General features: G+C 41.7%; 2 protein-coding genes across 2 annotated transcripts; one reads left to right on the forward strand and one right to left on the reverse strand.

The window, feature by feature from the left end:
* Positions 1–5,103: 5,103 nt before the first annotated feature.
* Positions 5,104–10,995, reverse strand: actc1b (actin alpha cardiac muscle 1b). Its single transcript, XM_084043841.1, has 9 exons — positions 10,957–10,995; positions 9,084–9,234; positions 8,814–8,942; positions 8,518–8,628; positions 7,998–8,082; positions 7,472–7,633; positions 7,130–7,321; positions 6,547–6,728; positions 5,104–5,341 (listed from the first exon to the last, which is right to left on the reverse strand). Exons 2-9 carry the CDS (start codon positions 9,210–9,212, stop codon positions 5,198–5,200), a joined length of 1,134 nt encoding a protein of 377 aa, XP_083899967.1. The 5' UTR covers positions 9,213–9,234; positions 10,957–10,995; the 3' UTR covers positions 5,104–5,197.
* A 3,641-nt stretch (positions 10,996–14,636) lies between these two features.
* LOC311036105 (large ribosomal subunit protein bL27m-like) lies at positions 14,637–16,628 on the forward strand (the record flags this gene model as incomplete). Its single annotated transcript, XM_084044627.1, has 2 exons — positions 14,637–14,693; positions 16,209–16,628. 2 exons carry the CDS (start codon positions 14,637–14,639, stop codon positions 16,626–16,628), a joined length of 477 nt encoding a protein of 158 aa, XP_083900753.1.
* Between the last annotated feature and the right edge of the window lie 4,311 nt (positions 16,629–20,939).

Raw genomic sequence — 20,939 nt, forward strand, 5'->3', positions numbered from 1 at the left:
GTGCAGTTAAAAAGAACCAGTCAGTATGTCATCAATGATCATCTCAACCTCCCATCTAGCAAATTGCTCTATTATTTATGTATTATTATTATTTATTTGCAGTAGTTATTTCTACATTGTGGTATTGATACTTTTACTTAAGTACAAAATGTGAGTACTTCTTCCACCACTGGACACTTGTGGATTGAATTCAGGCGTGGAAGATGAGATACTCTGTGATTTACTCAGGCATGGATGAGAGCAAACATAACACTGACCTGCTGAAGAGACTCCGGACTGAACATCCACTGTCTGTGCCTGCTGCCACCCAGTGCTGCCTGCCTGCCTGCCACGCCGTCCAGAGAAGCGTTTCTCTGGGGAGTTGAACGACGTCACATGAAGCTCAGACCCCAGGGGTCCCTCGGGGGAAGAGTTAAGTATTGTTTGAGAGAGAGAGCTTTAAAATCTTATGAAATGGGGGGGCCTGTCCTTTTTAAATGTAAAGTGTAGATAGGACAACGACACCGCCTAAACTAATGTTGAACATTAAATTACCACGAAATATTCAGTTGTCTCCTCACAACATTGGACATTAATGCTTAAAAGTACCCAGCATCCACTTCATTTAACAGACCAATTATTTGTTTACTAACATTGAGACTGGACGCACAGGTGATTGTTTCACGCAATCAATTCCCAACCTGTTATTTCGGGCTGCGCTGGTTTCAGCGCACCCCAACCATAGACTGTCCCCAACCCCCTCTTGTGTGTTGGCTAGTGAGGCGCGTCCTAGCGAGACTGATAGAATGGGTTTCATTGCACGCATACTGGTTGCACGCATACTGGTTCTTATCAGTGTGACGTCGTCTGTTAAGGGGTCGCAGTGTTTGATGTAGTTGAGTATAGTGCGACATCTAGTGGCTGGATGCTGTCGATGCACGCCGTTTGAGAATTGACTCTTTAGTGACACATCAAAAACTCCCTTATTTTAATATAATTTGAATGTAATCAAGTGATCAATGTAATCAAGGCAGCTAAGCTGGGCTGACAGCAATCAGCCATCAATTTGAGTTTAGTTGTGTACACTGCAGCCAAGGTTAATTGACCCACAGTACCTGAAGCACTTAATTGGTTTGATTTAAGTCATTGATATGTAGTTTCTTTATGACCTGTTGTACAGGTCAGGATTTTGGTCCTTGTTGGAAAACAGTGAAGATCTTTCTTGGAGATGCAAGATGGCGAGCCAGGAGCCTGAGGCCCACGGCCACTGATCGATCTATGTGCCAGTGCAAGGGTCCACTTTGTAAGGTCAGACTGTGAAACTCACTGTCAGACCGGTATTGATTGATGAACTTTATTTAGTAAGACATGAGAACAACAGTACATAAGTACAAATTCACAATACAAGGTCTACTAAACTGGAAGACTCATAAAGCACTAAGCGTGTTTAAAATGAGGTCCCCATGCACACAAATCATGATGACATATAAGAGACAGACAGATACAGTATACACACTACTACTACTATACAATCAGCTTAGGAGTGTTGTGATGTATTTGGGTATTTCTTTCTACTTTTATTTTACATTTTTCTACCGAGCTGATTAGGCACAACTTTGTAACAACAAAAAAGACATGAGTCAAAGTGCCATGTGTTCTTTTTGTATTTTTTTTAATCTAAGACACAAACTGATCTGAAACAGAACCGAGTCATATTGTCAGTGACATAAGCAGAACTAGTGACACTCAGTTCTGTTTGACACTGTGCCACACATAGATCTGATCCATAGCATTTGAATGAGTTCTCCTTAACTCCTTCTAACGCTATGGACCAGAGCTATGTCACCCATATGTTTGATAGAGAAACACTTTTGAACTGAACCAACTGAATTGAAGTATAACAATTTCGTTGCATTTTATTTTCATGACATTCCATGTTGTGATTTAAGGTATAATAATTGTATTTAATATTTCAAACTGCTACTTGCCTCTAACTGTTAAAGTTGATCAACCATTCTTGGTGAATCCTTCACCTGTGGAGAAAGGGGAAAAGAGTTAACTCAAGGTATATTTGGGGGGGAAAAAATAGGAATACGTTTTACTAAAATAAGTTTTAGAACTGTATAAAATAGCTAAACTACTTAGACTTAGTTTTAAAATATATTTTTAAATTAGGTTTAAAGGAAACAAAAAGTAAAGTGGGATACCTTTAGGGTACCTGCAGGATTTTTCATGTATTTGAAAATAGCAGATCTTCAAGCTCACGGCGCATCGAGGCGTTGTGAGCTTGTAGATCTGCTATTTTCAAAAGATTGTTATACATTTGAAAACTTTTGAAATGGCACATCCTGCATAATGAGTACTTTTACTTTTGACACTTTAAGTAATAATTTTGATGCCAGTACTTTTGTAGCCTACTTTTACTCGACACATTTCTATGATTGTGGTATTGATTATTGATACTTTTACTTAAGTACAAAATGTGAGTACTTCTTCCACCACTGCAACCTGTGGATTGAATTCAGGTGTGGAAGATGAGATTTATTTACTCTATTGGGGCCAGGTGTGGTGAGGGCAAACATATGACTGACCAGATGAAGCATTCAGTTGAGCTGTGGTCAGGAGCGGAGCACATCGTCCTGCGTCATGTTAGTACTTTTTCCACCACTGCACACCACAGGCTCGGTGTAGATTGGGGACCTTTTAATCGCATGTCAATATTTGACCTGAGAACAGTGAGAAGCATTTTTTTCAAATTGGTATACGTCTTTAAGTACATGTACTCATGTACTATACCATTGAGTGCCATTGACGTGTTTCACATGTTTTACCGCAATGGCGCAATGTGCCAATGACGTGTTTGACGTGTTTTTGAAAAAAAGAATAAAAAAAAACGTTCAGAACCCAAGATATCATTATCTGAAGATTTGCTGCTCCATTCACTTCTTGTTTAACTTATTATTGAAAAAGGCTGTAACTCGGCTCCTGAGCACTTTTTTTTTTTACAATGTATTTTTGGCCCAGACATGTTATTTTCAAAGGCAGAGAATTAATGTCCACAAGGTCGCGTGGTCCCTTGTGGGGGGCGTTGCGTGCCATGAAGGCATCAGTAGCTGCTTCAATGCCATGCACAGCCTGGTTAATGGCGGCTACCACGGTGTCAACGGCTTGGATGAGCTGAGCTGAGGTCATGTGGGAGCTGAATTTACCGCATATATTTTGTACTGCAGCAGACAACTCTGTGATTTTAGATACTCCATGGCGGCTGTCTGTCATGAGCTGGGTATACTTCAAACCCGCGTAGACCCTCTTTGAGACATCATTAGGGTTAGTGGCTCTGGTGCTGTAGGCGCGGACGGCGGCCTTAAATGCATCTCCGGCGGCAAAAGCAAACAGGCTGGTGGCATCAGCCATGTAGGTGAGGTCAGTAGGGGAACTAGATTAAAAAATATATATAATTAATTAGAGGCTTTGTAATTAATTAATCGCAATTAATTGCATTTTAATCGCATATCAATATTTGACCTGAGAACATGGAGAAACAATTTTTTCAAATGGATTTTGGTATACGTCTTTACTTGAGTACAATTGAGTACAAAGTTACTTTGTAGATTTAGATTATTATTACAAAACATATGATATGCTTGCTTCCACACTGCTTTAACCCTTTCGAACTTCTCGTTGCTGTTTGCCATGCCTGGCTTCAGTCCCATGAAGACCTTCACGTTGCTGTTCCCAGCATGGCCAACTTCTGTCGATACATGGGTGAGGGAGCGAGGGATTGTAGCAGCCTGTTTAAGATCTTCAAGATCGCGTTTTATCTTCGCAGCGTGGCTGAGGCTCTTTTCGGTGTGCCGTACCGGCGGCGGTGCGTTACCGCGGCTCTTGTAATGCTTGCTTTTGTCAGTCATGTTGCTTGTTTGAAGGTTGGACGGAAAGACCTGCCGTGAAGATAAACACGGCCTTTTATAAGGAATAAGCGGCTGTCAACCGTCTCTCCAGTGGTCACCAAACTATTCCTGGTTGTCACACCTGCAACTTGTCACTGTCCCAGACCAGCAGAGCCGAGTCATCCGCGAACAGGAACAAGTTGCAGTCACAAGCTGATGTCATGTCGTTTATGTATTAGGAACAGTAACGGCCCTAGTATGCTATGCTTCCTTGCGGAGCGCCACAGCTCACTAGGAGGGGGGGGGGTCAGGGTTCCGTTCACCTCCCGTTCACCTCCACCACCAAAGCACCTTGCAGATCTGCACTTTTGACACATGCATATACTGCAGCTATGATATTGGATTATGGGACTGAGTGGGGACATGAAGTGAAATGTTTTATTGTATCAGAGTGTCTCTCGCGACTCGTGCGAGTGGAGTTCCGCATCATATGCTCGGAAATCTTACGGTATCAAAACCGTGGCTGTTTACACCGTGGTAATACCGTAATACGGTATACCGTTGCATGCCCACTCTGGTGTACTCTGAGGTGTACTAGTATACTGATTTATATCTTGCCTGTTGTCTTATATTCACCACTTGACAGGTCACTGATGAGACACCATAATTGACTCAAAGCAGACCGTTTCACAATTATAAACATGTGATATTTACCATTTGAGTACGTAAACAATTACCTGAAATAAGTGGAGTGCAGGTATGTTATCAAATTGTAAATATTGTAAATATTTGGAATTTTGTTACATTCATTGAGATGGGTGCCTTAAACTGAAGTAAATACGAGACCATTTTAATATTCGGGTGTTTGTGTGTACTATAGAAAAAGCACTGCAATGCAGAATGCCTGCAAAACACTCCAGATTAAACACAGCCTTAAGGCGCACGGCTCAACAATATCATGAAACTGAGAAAACAGCCGGCAGCCAGCGTTTCAACCTAACAGGTCTTCCAACGCTGAGGAAGACCTGTTAGGTTGAAACGCATCTGTTGCTCTATCCGTGTGGAGATGTAAAATAACACTGTGTGAAAAGGACATTTACTGATGTGTGCTGGCTGTTTTCTCAGTTTCGTGTGTGTGTACTATAATAGGCCTACTGCATTCTTGTCTGTGAGATGTTGCCACATTCCTATTCAATAATTGTCATAATTGAATAAACACTGTCAATGGGTACTGTTACAAGGACTTGTATTTATTATTACAATAGAATATGTATATACAGTAGACGGCGACGGACAAATATATGGGTGAAGGGAGGTTGGTTTTGTTTTTAGAAGCATTTCCTGTGGACGATGGAAGGGCCAGCCTCATCATACTCCTGCTTGCTGATCCACATCTGCTGGAAGGTGGACAGAGAAGCCAGGATGGAGCCACCGATCCAGACAGAGTACTTCCTCTCAGGAGGAGCAATGATCTAAGAAGGCAAGAGAAGAGAAGACTCCAGTCAGGACTCTGTACCAGTGTTGCCATGTTCGCTTATTATAAGCGACTTTGGGCTTATTTTTCTGTAAAAGCTGCTCGTAAATATTTGGGCTTGTTTCTAATGTTGTATAAACCAGTGGTTCTCAAACATTTTCATGCCCCATACCAGATTTGTCATTTTTTACAAAGACTCTTTTGAGCTTTTCGATCGGCTATTGTCCAATAGCCAAATAGTCACTTGTTCTGGGCATATACCTGGTTGCTAATTTCTCTCACAAAGTTTGGCAACACTGCTCTGTACATCAAGTGGTTCTCAAACTTCATGTCAAATTTGTTTTTGTTTTTCTTGTGACCCCCAAATGTGTGTTTAGCCATAGAAACCCATCTGAATATATTTTGTGCCAGGGACCCCCATACAAGGTTTATGTTGTTGTTAAAATGTTTCAAAAAAATATTAAAATATTTTCAAAACTATTCAAGATTTTTCAAAACTATAGCAGATCTACAAGTGGTGGAATAAGTAGCAAGACATTTACTTAACCACATAAACCCTAGCATCCCTATTCTGGGGCAAACATTCTGTGAAAATAGCCGATCTACAAGCTCAAACACACATATTGCGATGTTCTCTGAGCTTGTAGATCGGCTAGTTTAGGTGAAGAGATTTGGTATACAGAGGGAAGAAGTAAGGGCTATAGAATCTTGGGATCTCCAGTCAAGTATATTAAGTAAAAGTAGGAATACCACGGTGTAGAAATATTCTGTTACGGGTAAAGGTCCTGTATTCAAAATATGACAAGTATTCAAAAGTACAAGTATTCTCATGAAGAATAGCCCATTTTAGATGAATAAATATGACTTTATTGTATTATAACTATTGATGCCATAATGTGTAGTTAATGTTTCATCTGGAAAAGGATGGGCTTATATAAAACAGTTAATATACTGCAGGGCAAAATGGATCTATATAATACATCCTAATTTATTTATTGATCATATTCTATATTATGTGAATCTGCTAAATAACTAAAGGTACTATATCAAGTAAATGTAGTGGAGAAATAAGTACAACATTTGCATAAAAAATGTAGAGGAGTAGACTTATAAAGTAGCAGAAAATGTACAAGTACTGTACCTCAAGACTGTCCAGTACTTGAGTAAATGTACTTGGTTACATTACATTTCTAATGCTCTCACCTTAATCTTCATGGTGCTGGGGGCCAGGGCAGTGATCTCCTTCTGCATACGGTCAGCAATACCAGGGTACATGGTGGTACCACCAGACAGAACGTTGTTGGCATAGAGGTCCTTGCGGATGTCGATGTCACACTTCATGATGCTGTTGTAGGCGGTCTCATGGATACCAGCAGATTCCATACCTGGTAGGGAAAAGGCCCAAATGATGAGTTTTGAAAGACAAATAAAACATGGGGAGAGAGAGGGCAAACAGTGTAGGCAGGTGATAAGAGCCAAGATTCAAGAGATTGTATTCATCACTGATCACTGGCTCAGACATGTCAAGTCAAGGCACATTTTATTATAGCCCAAAATCACAAATACTGTCCCAAAGGGCTGTAAATAAAAACAGAACAATATTAAAAGCAACAATAATTAAAACCAAGGAGGGCAAAGTTTAAGTATAAACATGAGTGCAATGTATATACAGTACATACAGTACACGGGCACACAAGACTTTTCACCGGCATGTTTCACCGTTTATCCTGTACTGCCGATACATGGGTCATTATTAAATATAATATATAATAATATAATAACTCACCAATGAAGGAAGGCTGGAAGAGGGTCTCTGGGCAACGGAAACGCTCATTACCGATGGTGATGACCTGACCGTCAGGCAGCTCGTAGCTCTTCTCCAGGGAGGAGGAGGAGGCAGCGGTGGCCATCTCGTTCTCAAAGTCCAGAGCCACGTAGCACAGCTTCTCCTTGATGTCACGCACAATCTCACGCTCGGCTACGGGGTGAAAGTTCCCATAGTGAGAAAGAGAATTTTGACAACTGTTGACCAAGTTAAGCCTGATTTATACTGTCGATGATGGGAGTATACTGTACATTCAAAATAAGTATGTTTACTACATATAAGGCGAAGCTGTCTCGAGCATACCAGTTGTGACGAAGGAGTAGCCACGTTCAGTCAGGATCTTCATCAGGTAGTCAGTCAGGTCACGACCGGCCAGATCCAAACGCATGATGGCGTGGGGAAGAGCATACCCCTCATAGATGGGGACGTTGTGGGTCACACCATCACCGGAGTCCAGCACAATACCTAAAAGCGTGCGAATAAGCCCCAGGGTTATTCAGTGTTACATGCATGTCAGGGACAATTGGCTGCTATCTTTAAGTCATTTGTCACATCATAAACTGTGCAATGCCGATGACATCTGACAGATATTCTCCTCGTGACCCTGCCAGGGAGGAATTAACACCATGCCCTCGACAATGAGACAGTGATTCATCTGGATGAGTGTGTGTGTTCGACACTTGCCCTGGCATTACACAGGCTATAAATAAGTATCGGAGCTCTACTATTTCAGGAGACTGGATCAACCCGCCCGCATACTCTCTTAACACTGTGTACATATGGCATAGCTGAAGTGGGCCGCCGAGAGATGCTGCATGCGCGTACTGACCTGTGGTACGACCAGAGGCGTACAGGGACAGTACTGCCTGGATGGCCACATACATGGCAGGAACGTTGAAGGTCTCAAACATGATCTGCAACACAGAGCAAGGAAAATCAGTGGAAGCATGAACCAAAGCCTCACAGGCCAACCTCTGGCAACAAACCGCAAGAACAAGTTAGACGTGACGTTTTTGGGAAAATTAGTCGGGCTGCCCCCCTCATAGTGTTTATTTTTTTCCCATGCTGCATGAAATATTTATTGTATAATGATAAGCACATCTCTTCTAAGCTCTAGATATAACCCTTTAATTCAACTAGTCTATAGGCCAATAGTTTGTGAAATCAACATTAGAATGTGCACTTCTCAACCTCATCAACCTGAAAAGGCTGCTCTGCATGATGACGCAGTTTCACAGATTTGCTGATCAGTCAAGAAATTCCTTTAACTATTAGTCGACGAGTAATTTCTTTAGATGAGGACAGTGCTGAAAATTAGGGATTATGAGGAGGACGATGTGGTTGCCTACCTGGGTCATCTTCTCTCTGTTGGCTTTGGGGTTCAGGGGGGCCTCAGTGAGGAGGGTGGGATGCTCCTCAGGAGCCACACGCAGCTCATTGTAGAAGGTGTGGTGCCAGATCTGACATAGAGGACACACAACAACATTCCTTCAGTGAATAAGTGGCAAGCAGGCTACCGAAACAAAATAATTTGATATGTTAATGAGCTGCCTCGCGGAAGCCCCTGTGATGGCGGCCAAGAAGCCGCGAGCGTGTCGGCCACCAAGAATGTTGTCAATGGGTGTAAGCGCTGCCTTTTGCACACCTTCTCCATGTCGTCCCAGTTGGTGATGATGCCGTGCTCGATGGGGTACTTCAGGGTCAGGATGCCCCTCTTGCTCTGAGCCTCATCACCTACGTAGCTGTCCTTCTGACCCATACCCACCATCACACCCTGGAGAAAGTGAGAGAGTGAATGGAGAGATTAGAAGACCGCAATTGGAGATGGAAGATGCTCCTGTCTGCCATTTGTTTTCAAATGCTGAGCGGAGCCAGCGATGTCTTTCTAAAAAACAGCCGATATGTGTTGCTGTACCTGATGGCGGGGCCTTCCAACGATGGAAGGGAAGACAGCGCGAGGAGCGTCATCGCCGGCGAAGCCAGCCTTGACCAAGCCAGAGCCGTTGTCGCACACCAGTGCGGTGGTCTCGTCATCGTCACACATGGTTAGGCTTTATTGGTATGGTCTGTCGGGCATTGGGAAGACAGATGGTGAGATTAGTGTTAAGGTGAGTGTTTAGCGGCAGCTGTCCAAACCAGTGATTCTCACACTTGGATCTGCAAACCCCCAGGGGTCCATAGGATTTCCAGGGGGTCCACGAAACATCAATGAAACATTATTTTTTTGGAAAGGTCCAAACATTTTAAACGTGTCTGTTGATAATTTGAATGTGGTACTGCTTTATTGGCTGAATTACTACACCTGATAGACACTTGAGGCTACTGCACTGCACTGCACAACACAACACACTCTTTGCAGTGCAAAGCAAACCATCTTTCACATTAAAGGTAAACTCCAATTTGCTGAGCACATGTGTTAATGCACAATATGTTGCTAAATTAAAGGCAGATCAATGCAATGTTTTCCTCCATTTCAGGGCACATAAACCACACGTTTCATGCAAATGGGGACCACATAAACATTCTAATCTATAAAGGGGTTCTTGACTCCAAAAATGCCTTGTACTCTTCTTGGAAGCATAGCACAAAAAAAGGCCCTTCAAAGTGAAAAAAATCACAGACCCTTCATCACTGAAGTGCCACAATGAAGCCACTGGATTTGTTATATCCAGGAAGGTGACACAACCATAGAACATTCAAAGGTATTCACACTGTGATCAAGAGAGCCGTTTGAAATGTTGCCACGTCTGTCTCAAAGCTATTTTGAGAGAATTATCACTTGCAAACACTATAATGCAGGCCACTTGAATGGATGCTATGTATAGAGCGCTAATTAGACATGCCTTTGGATGTTATTTTGGTGCTAACCTTGCTGTGCAACTACTGATAGCATATCTCTACAGTCATGATGGTTCCTGGGACATCTCAGTGTTGCTGAGGTAGCACCAAAAAGGGGCATAACACTACAGACACAAGGCAAGACCTGTGATCTATTTTAAGGTCTACACCCCCCCTGTACCTAAAGAGGGTGAAACAAGTGACACAATGGAACCCCCGCAGAGCCTCTATCTGCTGCAGTTATTTCAGGTTTAAGAACCTGTGTCAGATCCAGGCCAGTGTCCAGCTGTCAGCACATGGGGGCATATTGTTTAATTACATGTCTCGTTGACCGAGCTGCCAAATAGCTTCATTCATTATATAAATATGTCAATTCTGCCCCCTTTTCTTTTTTTAGGTTTGTCATTTGTGACTTGTTTACAAAAAGCCATCTCATTCACAAGCTGATCTGCCCTGCAGAAATTAACTTTAGAAGCACAACATTGTTCCCTTTGCTATTTACTTCAGTGACTATTTACCCTGAGAGTTCATGCCATTTACCATGATTTTGCACTTGGAAGTCGCTCTGCATAAGCGTGTCTGCTAAATGCCTACATTGTAATTGTAATTGAACAGATCAACGACAATGTGTCTTGAATATATCATAGCTGTCCAATCATCTGATTACACATAAGCAGCGACTCCACTGATCAACGATTGCAACTAGTAATTCATTACTATATGAAAAAATATTCTCTAAAGCTGTTGAAATCACAACATCCATTCATTGCTCTAATACTCACTATTGGACAATCCAAACTATTCCAACACATGTGTGGACCACAGGAAGAGTAGCTGTTGCCATGTGTAACAGCTAATTGGTGATCCCAAAAACTTAAAAAACTAAAAAAAATCCATCCATGCTATGCTACATTGTTCTCCCATAGAAACAAGTTGTGAAATGTACTCACCAAGTTATGCTGGAGGACTGATGCTTCCACTGGGACGAGGAGGGAGGGTGAGGCTGGAGCTCTTAAATAATGCTCAGCCTGGGACCAAGGACCAGGGGCGGGGCTTAGGGTTCACACAAGTCCAAATAAGAGCTGGCAGCAAAAATCAACAAGCCATGAGGAGGCGACTGCCTCATCCCATACAGAGGGATGGGAGCCTCCTCTAAAATGGAGAGATGCTTCATTGGAAGGCAGTACACACAGTAAAAACCAGTGGTGGAAAGTAACTGAGTACATTTACTAAAGTACTGTACTCAAGTACAATTTTGAGGTATTTTCTTTACTTTACTGGAGTACTTCCAATTTTCAATAGTTTTACTCCACAGCAATTCTTTGAAAACTTTAGTTACTAGTTAGTTACTTTGTAGATTTTGATTATTATTACAAAACCAATTCAGACCGATATTCTTGCTACTTTCAAAGGATTTTTATACAGTTGAAAACTTAAATCGGACCTTCTGCATAATGAGTACTTTTTTTGGTACTTTAAGTATATTTTGATGCCAATACTTTTGTACTTACATTTTGAATACCGAACTTGTACTTGTAACAGATTATTTCTATAATAGGGTATCGATGTGACTACTACTTCCATCACTGGTGTCAGAAGAGTGTACAAAGGGAAACAAATGGACCCATTTGTACACTCTTCGGAGTTACATTAACACTAAGGATTTTACTGTGTACTGACTCATTTTTGATTAAATTACAGTGGATTTTGATTGCTACACAACAAAATCCTGAGTGTCAGTTTAACTGTAACTATAATCATTGACTCTTACAGGTCTCGTCATAAAGGTGGAAGCTCCAAAAACATCTAAAGATTTTGTCTTCACTGTATTGACATCCTAACAACAATGCATTGCCACAAAGTTCTGTATTTTGACTTTAATGACTGTAATGTAATGTAATGTATTTTAGTTTCCAATGTAACAATAATAATAAAGTCTAGTGTAGTATCTTTTATACAACAGAACATACTCAACCTACAAGGAATGAATGATATAATCATTAACATCAACATAGAACTTCACACACACACACACACACACACACACACACACACACACACACACACACACACACACACACACACACACACACACACACACACACACACACACACACACACACACACACACACACACCACACAGTTAAATCCTTAGTGTTCATTTATCACTTTGTCAGTCTGGGAACCTATTTGAAAGAGAGTCTTGAGAGATTATCCCTTTGTTACCCTGAGAGCATACAAATGGAAGCAAATGGACACGTAAGCGTCCATTTGGTTTGATTTGCACACTCTCAGAGTTAAATTAAAACACAGGATGTTACTGTAGTGTGTACTTATACAGATAATCCCATTAAATGGGATTATTTGTATAAGTACACAGTAACATCCTAATATAATAAGGACCAAAATAAATGCTGACGTGCAACACAAATTTTGTGTTGCACGTCAGCATTTATTTTAGTCCATGAGATGCATCCTATTCACAGGATTGAGTTGTAGTTTTTCTGTTTTTAGTTACAGTGACACACATTGCACCGTCGGTGTGACACTGCGGGTGGGAACCGCCATACAGTATCATAATACAACAGACACACACACCTATAGTAGGCCGGGTGGCCCGGCAGGGACACTGTCACTAGTGACTGGCAAAGGAGACGAATCAGACACCCATTCCTGGTGAGAGGCACTCGTTTCAACTCCCAGACAGTCGTTAGAACATTGTATATGTCAGTGGGCCGTGCTGCGGGGGCTGGTATGCGTGCTGAGCCCCCTTAACGCGTGGAACAGCTGATGGTAATGCCAGCTGGGGCCTATCTCTGATCTGACTTGTCTGAGTGGGCCCTGCTGGTCTGGATGCTCAGCCCCGATTGGCCCGGCATTCTCCTTGTAGGGTCATTGGTGAGCCACGGTGTCATTGATGTACAGCCCCTGAGTTCCCCCCCGGGTGGGGAGTTAGCAAATTGGAAATTCCTTATTTGTTCTTTTCCATTTTCAGGGACATTTTTATTGATGTATATTGTACCGTGTGTGGTAACACTCTCATTTCTTTAAGCAATGTTCCAAACTTGTATATGCTTTTAATTTAAAAAAGAACTATGCATTCCTTTTTAAAATGTAATGATGGGCTCTGAGGTACGGGCAGTTTGTAGCAGTGCCTCATTATTATACTTTGTCGTATAACAGAGTCGCGCACCAAAAATTGCAGATCTACAGGCTCACAACACACCACGGTGCATCACATAGTGAGCTTTTAGATCTGCTATTTTTGCTATATGTATGATGGAGTATAGCTTAAAATAAGCATTAGGTTATGTCATCATTGCAGAGAGTATGTGAGAGCATTCCCCTGTTCCAGGCAGGCTGTCCCACCAGAGTCAGACCCCCAAAGCCTCTTATTTATAGCTGTATTTCCTTTCAATATTCAGAGATAGGTGCTGGATGCAGACACTATGGAGAGCTCATAAGCACCTCAGTCTTCTAATGGGCTTTCACCAAATTGTCATATACTGTAAGTTGTGATGAAGTTGAGGTGGGATGGACATTTGCAGTCATCTATAGATGATCCGACATTTTGTTGGTTTGATTACCGTATTTCAACTAACTGTTGGTTTGTTTAAAGGCCTACTGCTTGGTGATTTGAATATTGGCGTTTGTGTAAGCATACTTACTGTTGTATTATCATTTTTACTTTTTACTTACTGACATACTTATCTTTAAGCACATGCTTGTATTAGTTTGTCATTATTCTTTTCTCTACTGATGTAATAGAAACTAAAGGTACTTGTTTTACGAATAAAAATATTTTCCTCTATAAATTCCTGCTAAACACAACAACTTGTCTGTTCGTTGGAGCAAACAAGCATATGGGTTCCCCATATGCTTTTGGGGGGGTCCCCAGATGACAGTTAAGTGACAATTTAAGGACTTTTAAGATATTTTTTATGTGGAAAATAGCAGATCTACAAGCTCACAATATATGTGAGATATTTTCGCAAATAATTATCTGTGGAACCGAGTCAAACTAAATGTAATGCCTCAACTCCTACAATTCCAAGTGCTTGTCAGTTCAAATATGATAATTTTGGGGGGGTCACAGTCAGAAAATGTTGAGAACCACTGGGAGGATATCAGGATGCAATGCATGTTATACAATATTATGTGAAGCTAGCTGTATAGTGAGGACAGTTAACATAACTTGTCTGAAAACATTTATGTGGAATGGTTTGTGACAAATATACTGGTGAATGAAATATCATATCCAAAATAACCTTTTATTCTAATTGAAAAGGTATAGTTGTGGAAAAGGCAAGCTGAAACCATTTATGAACAGCTGATTAGCAATGGGCTACTCAGCCTATCCCAGTTTAACATGACAAAATTGCTAGTTAGGCGAAGCCAATCACCTTAGTTTTGATTTACAGTCAGCTTGATAAGAGCAGTTTACACCTGTTTAAAGTTTATTTTCTGTACAGACCTCCTCACGAAGTGAACATTTTTTGTTGTAAGTATTGTTTTTGCAGATATTTGGGTTTTGTTTGAATGTTTTTAACTCCAGAGACTGTTGGCTAAAGCTAAACCCAAGACTATATATTTTCATTTTTCCCCCCAGTTGACCAAACCATCGGCCGCATGGCCATCAACGGGCCAAACGCCATCCAGCTGATGGCCACCATCAACCAAAACAGGGTGAGACTATGAAACTAAGAGTAAACACATGAATGTTCATTTGGTTACATTTGTACACTCTTGGAGTCACAAATTGCCTAACACTTTAAGAAAATGTAAAACTTTATTTCCTCTCTTTAGGCCCTGGTTGGTAATTTGAGATCAGAGGGCATGGCCTGCTGTCTCACACCCTCAAAGAGGTGAGTGATGATCACAATGCTTCTCAGCGATAACTTTTATACTGTGGGAAAGCCTGTTTATTTCCCTTTTAAATGGTGCTCCATTTTTATGGAACATGCATTTGTGGGATGAGAGGTGGAGGTGTTAGCCCAAAAAGCAACAGCTAGGGAAGATATTGATCTACCACAATGGGTGCTTATCAACAATCCAACTCATTAACACTCTTCTGCTATTTGACGACACCACATGGCAACGGGAAACCTGAGGTGTTTACATATCAAAGTGAGACTCACAAAGCATTCCTCAGCTGTTGTAGTGGGGGGAAAGAGAGATCCATATGTAGGTGTTTTCAAATCACCTTGACAGTTGCGGCCAGAAAAATTTGGGATACATGGAGTACGGGGGTCTAAATTAAGACCTCCAGGCCATTAAGGGGCCTTTCCACTAATCTTATCCGAGGGACAGGCCTTCATTTTCCCCATATAGTTTCGGGCCACTACGCAGCCCTCACACCGCCAATCCGACCAATATGTCTGAGTTATAGTGTTGGGGGCTTTGTCAGAGTACCTGTTGTACCCGTCTGTCTGTGTCCCTTTTGTGGCCATATATGGAGCTATCTGTCTGTCTATGCACATTATCATATATGGGCATAGCAGTCGGATCTGTGGCTCTGGACAACCCGATCTCTGTATCTGTCAGTCGCTGATGTCTGATGCCATGACAACACATTGAGCTTAGACAACACACTCCATACCATTCTATTGGTATCCTATCCTATATTACAATTGCCTAATAATGTTGATGTAGAAAACATTCAGGGCATATTTGCCAGCACTAGGAGATCCCCATAGATGGAGACAATCGACCCGCAAGTCGTCATAGAGACCTAAACGTGCCACATGCACGGAGTCTGACATCAGCAACCTCTGCCCAGATCTCCATATAAAGAGATAACCGTCACGTCCAGGACTGACAGCATAGTCCCATATTCGGGCATAATCCAAGTGGGCGGTGGATGGTGGCTGGGCGGATCGCGGACCTTGGGGGCCCCATCAGTATGACTCAGACATAACCATATATGGAGTTCCCACTGCAGCTGCACCCAAATACGGCATGTGTCATGCTGACTGTGACAGCAGTTAACTATTTAATAGTGCATCAGATCAGCACCTTCTGATGCTTTTCCATAGTGGCATAAAGGCACACAGCATCTCTGTATCTGTCAGTATCTGTCAGTCACTGATGTCTGATGCCATGACAACACATTGAGCTTAGACAACACACTCCATACCATTCTATTGGTATCCTATCCTATATTACAATTGCCTAATAATGTTGACGTCCTTGATGTTAAAGTCGAGAGCAGTTTCAGGTTTGCTGGTACCATGCCAGCTATCTGCCTGTGAGTCACCGAGGTTTGCCTCCAAGAAGTCTGGTGGCAGCAGCAAAAACCTCGGAGGAAAGAGCCCTGGTCGGAGATACGGATTCACGAAATTGGATGGAAACTTTGCCCATGCTGGCAACATCCTTGCGACACAGCGTCTGATGAGGTATCACCCAGGAGCACATGTGGGGATGGGAACAAACAACACGCTGTATGCCCTGGAGGATGGTATAGTAAGATTCACTAAAGAAGTATACATCCCTCCACCACGCAGCCCGGAGACCTGGAAGGTCATCACCAAGCTGCCCAAAGGTGCCGTACTCTACAAGACCTTCGTCAACGTCCTGCCCGTCAAACAGGAGGGCAAGTTCAAACTGGTGGACATGGTCTAAGCCTGAGCGGACTGCAATAAAATGGGACATTATTCCCATTCTGTGGACTCGTCATTGCCATGGCGTCGTCGGCATTATGAAAGAAATGCCGGCATTACACAGAGGCTGCAGAATATTGGATGGAAAAAAGCCAATCAACACATCAAAATTCTAATATACTGAATTGCTGTTTTGTTCAGACTATTGCTGTTGGATTTAAGTTTTTTTTTCTTCTTCGGTTATGTTTGATTATTCTTTCCATCCACACACGCTGCACTACACCATGTTCCACTCATGCACACTTAGGCTACACAACTGATTTACTGACACCTTACTGACACCTACTCCACACCTTATTGGATCCGTAAATTGAAAATCTGCTGTTATAATAAAGGCTTGTTTTGATAAGACAGATTTGAAGTGTGTAGGATTCTCTCTCTCATCTCTGTGTATTAATATAGACAGTTTAACCATTTTTCATCCTGGCGTCCCTATTTTGGACATGCCAAAACTTTACAAATGCTTCAATTTTTTTAAAGATATAAATCGTTTGAAAAAAGTTTTTCTAGAAAATGCTGTATATGTAATGGTCTGTACAACACATTTCATGTCTTCAATGCAACACTGTAACCCCAGTTTTGTTGTCTGCATTGATATGTCCACGCCCCACTATTGCCATGGTAATGTCCTGATCTACAACCCCATATACGCAATGTTTGTCTGTGATCCACCTACTTAGCACTGACGAAGGTTCCAGGACCGAAACGTTTGCTTTTTAATTAACTATGAGCACGCAGCACTTAATGAGCATTTAAAATAAAGAAAATATATTTTCTTAAGTCTCTATTAAAGGATTTTTCCTTAAATGTTTTTTGCAGTGAGCGAGTCTTGTTTTGCCAGTTTTCCTCTCTATATTTTTGAGACCACCGCACCTGCAGTCAGCCGTTACCAAAGGACAAAGAAGGGCGCAACAGTTTTCCCTGTTCTTTAGTGTTTGATATATCACAGCTATTGGAGCAAATATCAACTATACAGTACATCGTTAAGTATTTTTGGCATGATGTTTAGTATGGAGTGAAAACAGAAGGGGGCACAGTATAGAGCCCTGGGGGACTCCGGTCTAATAACTATAGGGGTTTTAGTGGGTCAAAGGCAGGAAAAGCTATGAGCAAGTTTCAAGTCCCTTCAAGTTGATTTGAATATTGTATTCAAATGAATGGATCCAGTGACTTCCTTAAACATAATAAACCACGGTATGATTTGATCCAATATCATTAGCAGCGCATACTTTTTTGTTTGTTTTTATCCTGAATAATAGTTGTGTTTGGCAGGCCATTACATGGATTGTTTATCAACTTAAACACCTTGTGGGTGACATTGGGGTATAGCTCGGTTTGATTGATTGATGTACTTTATTTAGTAAGACATGAGAACAACAGTACATGGAAGTACAAATTCGCAATACAAGGTTTACTAAACTGGAAGACTCATTAAAGCACTGGGCTTGTTTCAAATTAGTTCCCCACGCACACAAATCATGATGACATATAAGAGACAGACAGATATACACACTACTATAGAATGTCATACAATCAGTTTACAGGTTACTGGTATGAAGAGTGAAAAATATGTACAAAAGAAGAAAGAGAGAGGGGGGGTAGGGGGGTAGGTTAGGTTAGGACATGGGGTAGGTTAGGACTTGGACAGGGGCCATTTTTCAATTGCAGCCTCCTGAAGGTGTATCTTTAGGGCAGTTTTGAAAGAGAGTAGGGTTTTACACTCCTTTACTCCTTTTGGTAGGGCATTCCACATTTGAATAGCATGAGAACGAGTTACTTCCCTTTGTTGAGCCAAAAAAGGGTTGGACAAGGTTTGTGGAGCTGCCTCTGGTGTTGTGATCATGGACATCATTAACATTTTGGAAGTATTTTGACAAATACAGGGGGATCCCAATGTTGTGGTGTATCTTGAAGACTAGGCCCATAGCAAGTTGCTGTACTCTGTCCTCAACCCTAAGCCATCCAATCCTAGCAAAGTGAGCAGGGGTTAGATGGGTTTTGTAATTGAGGCCAAGAAGTAGCCTTACAAGTTTGTTTTGGGATGTTTGGAGCCATGTTTTTAAGGCCTTGGAGGTGTTGTGATACCACAAAGTGCATGCATAATCATCTGTGCTGTTACTTTATCTTATTTGCATTTTTGCACAACAAACAAGTTTGATCATTTAAGCTGTATTGTGTATTCAAATTCCCCTCATCATAGTCTACCAAATCCCATCACTGAATTTAACAACTGAGATGGTCACAGAACATATGTTCATCCAAATTATATTAAAATAAGGGAGCTTTTGATGAAAATGTGTCACGGGCGAGTTAATTCTCAAACGGTGTCCATCGACAACATCCAGCCACTAGATGTCGCACTATACTCAACTATACCAAACACTGCTGTCTAGTTGAATGAAGTGGATGCTTTTAAAGCATTAATTTCGAATGTTGTGAGGAAACAGTAGTAGTGAGGAGACAACTGAATATTTCGTGTTCATTTATGTTGCAACCTGCATAGCTATAGGTTTAGTTTAGGCTGTAACGTTGTCCTATCCACACTTTAAGGACAGGCCCCCCATTTCATAAGATTTTATCTCAAGGAAGGGCCCCAATCTACACTGAGCCTGTGGTGTAATGCAGTGGTGTAAAAAGTACTACATTTTTTACTCAAGTAAAAATAGCAATACCACAATATAAAAATACTCTGCTACAAGTAAAAGGCCTGTGTTCAAAATGTTACTTGAGTAGTACAAAACTAACAACTAAGCTAAATCTAAAATATAGCCTAAAAATAAAAACATGTTTAGTTTAATTTTTGCCAGAATAGACATGAAATTGTCTTTTCTTCCACCAGCTTCAGGAGCGTTATCCAGCGAACATTGAGCGGCAAGAGGGACTTAAAGAGGCGCTGTACCTTGGCCAGGACACGGAGGCGAGGCAGTATACTTTTTTTCGTTCTGCCCGTCAAGATGACGAAACTGGCTGATTTGGGTCTGCTCGACGAGGGATGCCACTATATATCCCTTGAGTAGACTCCAGTTTACCACCGCACCGCTGCGCTGAGGTCGAGGTTCACCCAGTTCGCCCATCTGGAGTCTGTACCTCGTGGCTGTGATGGTGGTAAGGGTGACGCTGACCACAAACTGCTGGGCTGAGCCGTAGGCACGGCTCCGTTGGAGGCCAGCGTCGTGCTGCCTGGCCCGGAGGTGACTCTGCTGGTAGCGAGGGTCCACAGCAGTCTCTTCCTCTTCCTTGGTTGTTGCGATGTGAAATGGCCTGGCAGTGACTTACAGGGTGTAGAGGGGAAAAAAGAGCAGACCAAGTACAGAGTGAAAGGTCAAGTTTACAAAGTATTGTGGGTTGAAGTTGTTAAATGTCTGAAAATGCACATTAACATGAATCAAGCATTAAAAAAAACATTTATTGACCCTGGTTGTAATGAATTTGAACAATGTTCAACTTGCTGAGGTCAAAAATAGATAGCACGTTGCTTGTAAGAAAAAAACTACAATTTAATCACATCACATTAAATAACAGCCTTAATAAACTGGAGCTAAAAGAGAGCGTGAGGAGGGAGGTGGGCTGCTTCCATGCCTTACAAAGACCAAAAATAAAGGTTTACCAGAACCAAGGTTCAAACCCACAACCTTCAGCTTTTGGAACCCCTTCTTTTGTCTTGTGCCAGCAGGTTTTTCACACTAATGCACTGTTTGAGGTAATATTTTATGTTGAAGGGAGAGGTAGCCGATCAAAAGATGAAAATCCACAGCAAACACCTCTCCCCCTGACAGAATGACTGCATCTACACAACTGAAATTTAAGTTACTGTTTAAAACCATCCGTTTTAAACTTTTTACTCTGCACCCCGATTTTCTATGTTTCATTTAAGTAATGTCATTAAGTTTATAGTTTTCCTCATATACTAATTTCTTCAGTTTCAGACAGAGGTGTTGTGCTACTTTTAGAATTGGTTTAGGGCATCTATACCGCTTGTTTCCCTTGACACCAAATATCTTTGCCAAAAATAGCCGATCTACAAGCTCACAATGCATCGCAGCGCAATGCGTTAGATCAAGTTCAAGTGGTTTTGACCAAACCCCAAATCCTAACTACACCCCTGCCATAGCTCTATGGTTTAATTCCTTCAGGGCGATAAAGACTAATCACCCTCTCTGGGTTTATTTATTATTGGAACACCAAAATGCATAAAATAATATTATATCCTTAATTGGTATAGAGGAGAAAGGGGTGGGGTACACTGGGTGACTATGTGGGCTGCACTTGCAAT

Source organism: Gymnoscopelus microlampas (assembly GCF_963454915.1).
Source record: "Gymnoscopelus microlampas genome assembly, chromosome: 20".
NCBI classification, from domain to species: domain Eukaryota; kingdom Metazoa; phylum Chordata; class Actinopteri; order Myctophiformes; family Myctophidae; genus Gymnoscopelus; species Gymnoscopelus microlampas.

What these genes read in the sequence shown, in the direction of transcription:
- actc1b (XM_084043841.1), bottom strand. Translation starts at nt 9,212, where the DNA reads ATGTGTGACGATGACGAGACCACCGCACTGGTGTGCGACAACGGCTCT. An exon ending in ACAGAGAGAAGATGACCCAG is followed by an intron (nt 8,083 to 8,517) that starts GTAGGCAACCAC and finishes TCTGTGTTGCAG; the next exon opens with ATCATGTTTGAGACCTTCAA. An exon ending in CTACTCCTTCGTCACAACTG is followed by an intron (nt 7,322 to 7,471) that starts GTATGCTCGAGA and finishes TTCACCCCGTAG; the next exon opens with CCGAGCGTGAGATTGTGCGT.